Source organism: Orbicella faveolata, unplaced genomic scaffold (genome assembly GCF_042242905.1).
Source record: "Orbicella faveolata isolate gen_17 unplaced genomic scaffold, um_ofav_v1 contig_24, whole genome shotgun sequence".
Taxonomy (NCBI): domain Eukaryota; kingdom Metazoa; phylum Cnidaria; class Anthozoa; order Scleractinia; family Merulinidae; genus Orbicella; species Orbicella faveolata.
In genome coordinates, this window is record NW_028301552.1 from 30,577,265 (window position 1) to 30,587,213 (window position 9,949).

General features: G+C 40.1%; 1 protein-coding gene across 6 annotated transcripts in view; it reads left to right on the top strand.

Annotated features, from left to right (window-relative positions):
• LOC110050812 (uncharacterized) overlaps nucleotides 1-8,522 on the top strand; it is a 28,691-nt gene extending 20,169 nt beyond the window's left edge. For all 6 annotated transcript variants that reach the window (XM_089290912.1, XM_089290914.1, XM_089290916.1 and 3 more), the window contains one exon: nucleotides 1,187-8,522. In XM_089290912.1, the coding sequence (XP_089147038.1) occupies nucleotides 1,187-3,408 (2,222 nt within the window). In that variant the 3' untranslated portion in view covers nucleotides 3,409-8,522. The remainder of the gene's footprint in view (nucleotides 1-1,186) is intronic.
• Nucleotides 8,523-9,949: the final 1,427 nt, after the last annotated feature.

Genomic DNA, 9,949 nt, shown 5'->3' on the forward strand with positions numbered 1-9,949 from the left:
TTCACGCTTTTAAATGCGAGTCTATCGACTTATTTATTTACTTGGGATGACAGAGCGAGAGAGCACTCCAAAAACCGTAGCTCCCTGCCCCAGGCGACGTCTTCAACAACTGTAACACTTCACTTTGCCCTCCGACAGACTCTCGCGTTCGAACTCGAGAGAAGCACGTTAAGTACGAACCAATTCTTGTTTTATTATGAGTCAGATTGTTCTCGTATTTTCATTTATTGCTAGTTATGATCTGTTGGGGGACTGACGTACAGATGACGTTATTAACATTGTTTTGTTTCTTTGTTATAGATTCCATGTTGCCATGCGTCTGTCAGCAATAGATCACTGAAGACGTCAAAATGTGGTAAGAACAATAGGGACACACGGTGTTGCCTGGTGTGCTACTTGTTTGTTCTTATCACATTTTGACGTCATCTGTGATCTATTGCTGAACAGACGCACGGTAACATGGAATCTATTTGTTTAATTGAGACAAAGTAAACGTAAGCATGCATTATATGTCTGGTAATGATGTAGGCTTGCGCTCATGCCGAAAGCAACTTTTGAACCTTAGCTCCTCGCCACAGCAAATAGTAGAAGAGATAACGTGACAAAGGGCTAATTGATGGCTAGCTTTCTCAAACCCAACTTGAAAATCTCCATAATAACGGCGACAATAGAAGATGAGGGTTAAGAGAGTAACTCTCCAATATAGGCACCATTAACAAGGTAATCCATCTCAGTTGCAAGCTATTTTTAGAACACTACGGTTTTCATAAATCCCCGGTGGGTCTACAAATGGACAATCCTGTGACGAGCGGCTTTATAGGCGCTGTAGTCCCCCATAAAAACACCCACGCAACACGCGTGGTAGCATTATCCGCGGAAGAACTAGGTACCAGGTTCATAAACAGCTTGGGAGGGACTAACTAAGGGAAAAGACCTGTATGGGGGATAAACTTTCTTAGTTCTCATCCTCTCTTGAAAGCGGTTTCATGTAAATAATTTTATCAACTTAGGTTAATTAAGAAATAAATAAGTCGATGTATAACAGAGCAAATATCGTTGTTATATTAGATCTAAGTCGCCACAGTATTGGAACACGTAAGTACCCAGGACTTGCCCTATTAATGCAAACAATTAAAAAATATATGTTCTTCATGATTATCAGTGGTTTTATTTTGTGTATTAAAAGGTTCAAGGCCATCTCTGCCAAAGTCATGTCTCCCACCAAAGGTTCCACATTTTACTGGCCGCCAGAGGGAGTGTGAAGAAATCACTGGTCACGTGGCTTCTGGATCCACGCGAATCGTGTCGATCTGGGGTTCACCCGGATTCGGAAAAACGTCGGTTGCAATCGCCGCGGGACATCATCTCCATTCTCAGGGATTGCCCGTGTACCACCTATCTCTACGAGGGATCCAGTCAAAAGCTGATCTGGCATCAAAGCTTCTTAGTCTTTTCAGACGACCTGTTGCAGGTGAACAACAAGACCAACAGCAACATTCAATTGATGATGAGCTTTCCCATCTTTTTAGCGAATTGTCAGAACCTCTTACAATAATTCTGGATAATGCTGATGAGTTATTAAGTGGAGGGCCGAAAGTGAGAGAGGATTTCACACATTTCCTCGCAGACAATCTCAGACGAACCGAGAAACTATCATTCGTTATAACCATAAGGGAATCTTTAGAATTCATGAATGTGCAATTCCAAGGCCACCAGGGTGTGAGAATAAGTCCATTAGACGAATCCTCTTCTCAAAACCTTGTTAACGAATTACTTCCAAATGTAACCGTCTCTGACTGCAAACGAGTTTCGAAAATCTGCGGTCATGTACCTTTGGCCATGAAGTTATTGTGTTCCTTTATTTCTGAAGATGATGCTGAACTGAGTCAAGTTCTAGATGACTTCATGGGGTCTTTGCGAAATCATAACATTGTGGAGATGTTGGACAATCCAGATTATCCGAGCAATCTGAGATTGAAACTCCTGTTTGACTCTTCTTTTCAGAGGCTCTCTGCTGAAGAAAAAGAAGCTCTCGTGTCCTTGTGTGTACTCCAAGAAAGTTTCGATATGACAGTTGCTGCAGCCGTTCTGGGTATAACACAAACTCCCCTGGCAATAAGAGTGCTGCGCAACCTTCGGAGAAAATCTCTGCTTGAATCAAGTTCTAAGCCTGGGTCATTCTCAATGCATCCGCTAATTCGTTCGTTTGCAAACGAAACAGGAGAAAAAGAAATCAAAGAATCCATTCTTAAATCAAAGGCCAACCTGAGAGCATTTTACCTTTGCCGATTCAAGGAGCTAAATGAGAAGTTCTTAACAGGCCATTCAATGTCGGCATTTATTGACTTCTACCAAGATGAACAAGGCATTAAACAAAGTTTAATAGAAGGCTGCTCAGATTATGAGACAGCCAACAGCGTGTTTGAAGTCTTAGTGAAAGCTGAGCTCTTTCTCTGCTCACTTTATTTCAGGGAAGAACCCAACTTCAACAAGATTTACAACTCAGCTCTAAAAGTGGCTAAGAGGCTCAAAGAAAATGTGTCCTATAGGCAATTACTTGTTTCCAAGGCTTTGTATCAGGTAACGTGGGGCGCAAGAGGCAAAACGATAGAGCTGCTTTCTAAAGCGAGGGCTGAAGAAGCGTCATGTTCATCCATTACAGCTGCTGACAAAGGAAAACGTTTGTGTTATAGCGGCATCTCTCAACTGGTTAACGGCCATACAAAGGCTGGGGTTCAATCCTTAGAAGAGGCTATTTCCTTAATGAGTGGTACCCCAGAACAAATTATTCTTAGAATTATTGCTTTTCAGATCCTTGCTACCTATTATGGCATTGAAAATAACTCAAAGAGAATGTTACATTTCTACAACAAATTACTTCAGGATTGCAAAACCACTGGAAACACAGAACTTCTTATTATTCCTACAATGGAAAGTACAGGAAAGAAAATTTACGAAAAAGAAATGACACAACAGCCGCTAACATTTGAGGTCATTTGTCTTGTAAGTGAAGCAGTAAAAGATTTAAAACACACTGACACCGTGCGCTCCATAGGTGACATTGCCCAACAGATGGCAAAAGATTTCGGGAAATCGTCTGTTCACAGTTCACTTGGTTTATTTATTTTTCAATGCAACGTGAACATCACTCTCCAGCATATGCTAAAAAACGTTGAAGGCGTACACGAAAAGTTGAAAGAAAGGATTACTAGTTATCACGAAAAGGCACGGCTTACTATGCCCAGGAATTACTCACACGATGCTAAACCGGTCACTACCGGCGAACGAATCAAAATGGCTCGCACTTTTGGTTCGGACTCTGCCCTTTTGGGAAGTGGTTTTGACATCCAAGAAGGAGTGTGTTATTCAACCTCAGAAACCAGCCAAAACAGTTGTATTTGTTGCTGACTATTGTTGGGAACGAAAAGTTTTTCACAATTTTGAAATTATTTTTTGTCCTTTTTTAATCGCCTTTTAAAGTATTTGATGTAGACACCCTGTGGTTAAATGACCGGCAGTTGGTCAAACTGAGTTGAGACAACGGCTAAATTTTTTTTTTAAGAAAGACGGTGGACAATATAGAAACAGACATAGCCAATAGAATATTCTATTTATCAATGTTACATTACTTGCAGAACATTTCGGATTCGAAGAATGTCCGAGAATAAAACCGTCCGAGATTTTTAATCGTCCGAAATTTTAAGCCTCCGAAATTTTTGCACTACAGTACAAGACTTTTAAGTAGCTCCAAAACTGTTAGTGTTCTTTATATAGCGAACTCTTGTCGAGAAACTGGTTGAGATAAGTAAGAATTTGTCTTATTTTCATCGTCGGTATTCAGTGGCGGATCTAGGGGAGGGGCCCGGGGGGCCCGGCTCGCCCACTTATTTTGGGTAAAAAAGGAAGAAATATCAGAAGGAAGAAAAGCCGGCAGGGCAAGCAAAACAAAACCGCCCCTTCTCCCCCCCTCCCCCCTCCCCACCCTTAGCTCAAGGTCTGGATCCGCCACTGGTATTTTAGTAAAACTTTGAGGGTACAGTAAAACTATCATTCCAACAGTCGTTGTTTAAGTATAATTCGTGTTTTGTAGGCTTATATATCAGACTGGATTCGCAAAAACATAACCATAGCATTTTACTTGTCACTGATAACCTTGATACAATTCTGTCCTAGAGCTAGCTTTCCACGAGGCTTATCGTTGCTCAAATAACAGCAAATAACTCTCCTGTATGCCTTTTGAGGCCAGGAAGACTAAATTCACCGTCTTTTCGTTGAATCATGAATTGTACAATTTAATTAAGAGTGCTTTCAACATGAAATTGGAGTCTAAATCAATACGAACGTACAGATATCAAAACCGCGGTGGAGAGCTGATCTGTCGCTTTCTAAAGACCTGCATCGTCCTAAATGGACTGAAGCAGAGCTTCCTACATCGAGAATTGATTGAACCTCAAACAAACTAGGCCATACGTAGCAGTAAGCGAACACTCACCATGTTGTCGTTACGTCAATTATCGCCCGGAAGCCACGCAAATAAATTTCTTCCGCGCTAGCGAATCACAGACAGTTCTGATAGTTAGCTAAGCCGAGAACGCCTAAAATTGATAAAACTAGACGCTTTGCTGCGTGTACCCAGGCAGTCGTTATACTGAGAAGCACTAGCTATATTGCAATTGAGCTAAATGTTCTGCATTTGAAGTTGTACGAAATTCAATCGAATCGATGTGCTTAAGCTCTTCTGCTTTTGATTGCATTTCTTGGAATCGATTAATAGCTTATTACACGTTTGCAGGTCTTTAGGGCGTGAAAAGAGTCAAGGTCTTTATATCAGCCTATAAACGTTTCAGTCTATTTTCCTCAGCCTTTGTCGTTGTTATTTGCGTTTCTCAAGCAAGCGAGACATTCTGAATTTCCGAGTTATGACGGTGCGTGGCATAGACCTACGAACGCGTTTGTCGAAAAACATATACTTATGTCGTGATTTTTAGACCAATCAGCAGTTAAGGTACTAGGAATAGTGCTTATGTAAATGCTTGTTTGTTCAGTACAGATAATCAGTCACCTAGATAGCCAAAGTAACCTCCAGATGTTTACACTATTTTCCGGCCGCAATGTTGGCGTACCGCGGAGGTACCGGTCTCTGTAAATTTGTGCAAAATATTTTGACGAATATCTGAGCTTAGGAAAACGCACAGACTTAAAAATTAGCGAAGTGTCATCTTAATTAATCTCCTATAACATCACAATTTCTTGATTTAATCCACCAAATGGTTGTCGAATATATTTTCTATTGCGTCAGGATTGCGTGACAGTGCAAGTCAAGAATTGTTTGGGGTCAACATACATGTACATTAGTTTCTTTCAGCTTAAATGTGCAATAATTCGCTACATGGGTTTCACTCTTGTAAAGACACATAACTCTGTTACAAGAAAGTAACGAGAAAATATCGTTTAGTCCGAGATTTTATCTTTATTACACTTAACGACGTTTCTCGGAGCGTTTTACTTAGGTGTACTCGAACAGATATATTCGTAAACAAATTTTCTAACCTTTCTCCTCTTGTGCTCAGACGTTCTTAAGTTCTAAGTTCGTGCTGGGATTCTACTTGGTTCACGATCGTACGATGACGCTTCTGAAGATGCTTTTTATCAAGTTGAAGAGTTGATAGCCCCGGTTGATGGCTCCTTTGGTATAACATGATCCTTGATAAATTCACTCAAAATGTTCGCTCGTAAATTGATCTCTTTAAGGCTTGCAGACCGACCCGTTCCGAAAACGTTTATTGTCCTTTAGTGTTGGTCTACCTCGAACGGTGTGTTCGTTTGTATATGATTTCATCACCCCAGAAATCATGGAATCCGTGCTAACTTTCCCGGGGTATCCAATCGATGGAAACCGATGATTGGAAATTCAATCGATCAATCGATATCAATCGATAAAATTAGTTAATTGGTATCGATTGGTATCGGCCAATCGATGACCAATCGATAACCACACAAAAACCGTTCATCGATTGCTGTCGATTGGCTCAGCAACCTCGAACAGACCACGCACGCTACCTGTCCGATCTTCCGCCATTTTTAGGAAGCCCTGGGGACAAAATTGGTAAAACAAATTTCGACCCAGTCTTCTCAACGCAGAGAATATACCCCGTTGCACGTGTGCTCGAATTACTCACTGGCCCGTCATTGCCTTTCCGTGTCACAATGTCTACGCAAGACGTCCGGGTAGAGGCTTTACTGAATATAAGGTGCATCGTCAAATGCTATCATCTTTGCCGTTTTGAGGTGAACGTCGGTGAAGTGTTAACTGCAAACAAGAAGATGGGAGAACGGGGAAACGCGTTTAAAGTTGTGGACCATCGTGGACAGCTCGGCCACCTACAGTCCGAGCTTGTGGATCCTCTTTGGCCACTACATGCAGATATTCTGTGCTGTTCTCCTGTTAACATCAAAATGAAATGTGTTTACAATTACTGCGTACAAAGTTGTGTTTTTTATGCGTCGATTCCGGTTCCGTCAATCTGCAACCAATCGATACCAATCGATACCAATTTATCTAGCGATTGGTATTGATAATCGATACCAATCGATAACCACACGAATCTTCGCCATCGATTGGTCATCGATTATCAACATCAATCGATTAATTGATATCGACTGGTATCGATTGATATCGATTGTCATAGATTATCGATTCCATCGATTGGATACCCCAGGTAACTTGTCACGACGACAACTTCTGTAAATTCCATGTGCTTTACTCATGCACATATGAGGCATGCGCTTTAGAGACCAGAAGGCGATTTGTGACTGAACGAGGAAAAACAAAACAAAACAAAACAAACAAACAAAAAAAAAAAAAACGGAGCCGAAATTTAAACCCAGGCCTCACTGCTGGGGTAAGAAGGAAATTCTACTCACGATCAACATTTGACCCCATGTTCTTCTCTCTGCTCGTGGCCATGTTTTGCTCGCAAATAGCAATGTCCCGGATGTACCTCAATTTTGTCGAGCGCGGAATGGCACATCTAGATTTCAACAGATTTTTTTTTTTTAAAGTCTTTAGCTACATCAAAGTTCAGAGCAAATGACGCCAACAGCAGCTAGAAATGTCAAGTCCATTGCACGTCTAAGCGTTAAATTGATGTGGCTAAAGATTTTTGCTGTCTAACGCAAGCACAACATTGTCGCCACAGGACAAACGGCCTACTGTTACGGGACTAAATGTGACCCGTACAGTTTACACATCTCCTCAGGCCCGCCTCACGTACGATAATGGACGACGCTTACTAGCAAATCGCTAGACTTGGGCCTTCATTGGAGTTAGTGATGTCTTCAGGCAGACTTTCCTTAGACAGCAAATACAGAACGCTAATCGATCGCTCCTTGTCAGAGTCACCGCGCGAACTGAATTCAGATGAGTGTAGCCTGGGCTGAACTTAACGCAAATTGAAAAGGGGGTGGGAGGGGGGGCGGGGGGGTGCTTGATGAATAATGAAAAAAGTACCTAAATAAATGAAACATGCGGCAAGGAGTTTCTACATTTCATGCTAGGTAAGATTTACAAGCTGCTGTCATAGCGAAAGCAGAAAAAACAAACAAACAAACAAACAAACAAACACAAACAAATTAATAAAAAACAAATAAATCAAAAAACACTTGATTCAGTCTTTACACCTTTTTCATAAATCCAGACATATATTTCAAGGGAACAAGACTGCATGACCCAGAAAGGTCGAAAAACGAGCGTGTCTAATTTCTGTCGATCTTTCTAAAGCATTTAGAGTCAAACTAGGGAATTCCCTGAGCAGTTTAGGACATTCTGTGCCAATATATGTCTGAATTTATGAAAACCATGTTAAAGACTTTGCACCAAAATAGCGGGCGTGATTTTGGAAAATCGGTCAGATATCTATAAGATCTATGCATTAACTTATGTTATGTTCCAGCTAAGTGTCCGAATGGCGATAAATGTTTCCAAAAATTAAACGTCCGAAAAACAAGTCTGATTTTTTTTTTTAGCAAGTAATGTAGTTGGTAATCGCAGAAATTCGAATGCGATTAACGATTTACACTACGCAAGTAATGTATAAACAATAGTTTCCACTTGGCGCGAAAATACGGACATTATCTATTCCGAGAAGAGATCAGTATTTAGAGGTACCCTTGAAGTATGGTTTGATTGCCACCCTACCGTAGAATTTGCAGGCGTGCGATAGCTTATTCTTGAAAGTGGTTGTGTGGTTTGGAGAGCGCAGCAATGGGAGGTCACTAAATAATAATTTGCAAAGGTACAATGGGGTAAAGGGGGGATGTCACTACCTTATTCCCGCAAATGCCATTTTAGAATATCAATCAAACCATGACTTACAGGTAAGAAAAGTGTTAAGAAAATGTGATACGTTTTTTAGAAATAAATTATTTACGTAACTCACAAGGGAAATTTCTAGCTCTCTGGAGCTTCCGAAATTGTAAAAGGCAATCTATATCTTGAATGGAATAAACGTATTTTGAACGAATTATGTGTAAGTTTTAATTTACTGTATCAGTACTTTTACAGACCCAGTAATATTGTAACCTTTTATTGCTAACACAAGTGAAATCGGCTCTGACTCTAATCGTTTCTCTGCAAACGGAAAACCATTTTTTTTGGCTGCATTTCTGCCAACACCCGTGTGAACTTGAGCTGTTGTTTACCATTACGAAATTAGTTTTTTGTAAGTCTTTTGTTTCCTTTACTCTAGAGTGGAATTTCACAACTATAGACCAATAAAGGCGACATGTTCCTCTAGACTTCGCCTCACCTTCCTGTTTGTCATTAACAAATTTCATTCTTTCCCAAGAGGTTTCATCAAAGTTCTCCCTTGTTCCTTCAAATTCTTGAAAGAAATATTAATTCTTCCTTGGAAATCGAGCGGGGGTATCAGAGAATTACTGCTAAAGGCATTTGAAATGGAACAAAACTGGAAATAAATAAATTGCAAATTTAGAAAGGAAGACAACTAAGTGTAACGTCAGGTTCACGGCGACTGTTGAAAGGCTGAATTGTCACTTGCTAGACAATTCTCGCGATGAGACTAGCGTGTGTGGGAGATGCTTTAATAATCGAATAAAGCCAGAGATCACGGAAAATCAGCTGTGATTGACGGTGATTTAATTGACGATAATCGAACGTAAACTGAAATACAAGGCAGTGAATAAACTAATTACTAGATAATAGAAGACTACAAGATGACAAGAGTCACGAAACAATAATAGCAAACATTCCAATCATAACTGCGGTGTGACAATACTTCCAGTCAAACTTCTCAGTAAAGATAATTAAAATCATCAGTGATCCCAAACAGATACACATATTGCTAACCGTCCTAATACAATAAATGATAACATTTTAAAATCTTGAAAGTAATAAAATTGCACGATGCGATAAAAGCGTGCTTGCATGAGCGCCACTGAAAGCGATGAGGGAATTTACTAGCAAGGAAAGGACTTTTAACTGAATTACCAAAGATTCTTATAGGAAGATGTTAAATGGAAACCTAAGTTAGGGGGAGTTTAAACTATAAGGATCTATCACTAAAACAAGACGAAATAAAAACTTTCAAAACTGGGGCTCTGCCACATATTGGACTTAGGACAATAGGCTGTTGTATAAATGTAGGTACTTACGGCAGATTTCTTAACAAAAAAGCGTCATTAGAACTTCTAGTGCTTGGCCAGTTCTCTCTCCAGAACTATGGCGTTCATTTCAACTATTAAGTCTTTGTATTATTTATGACTACAGACATTAGTAAACATTTATTAGAGAACAAAAAAGAAATTAAATGAAAAAAAAAGGCATCTTAGAACATGCCACAAAAAGTGGAAAGTTGGGGTACTTTACTCGGTCGTCAAAACTGTTCTAAGCCACAAAAACCAAGGCAATGGCTAAAATCCATTTAATTGT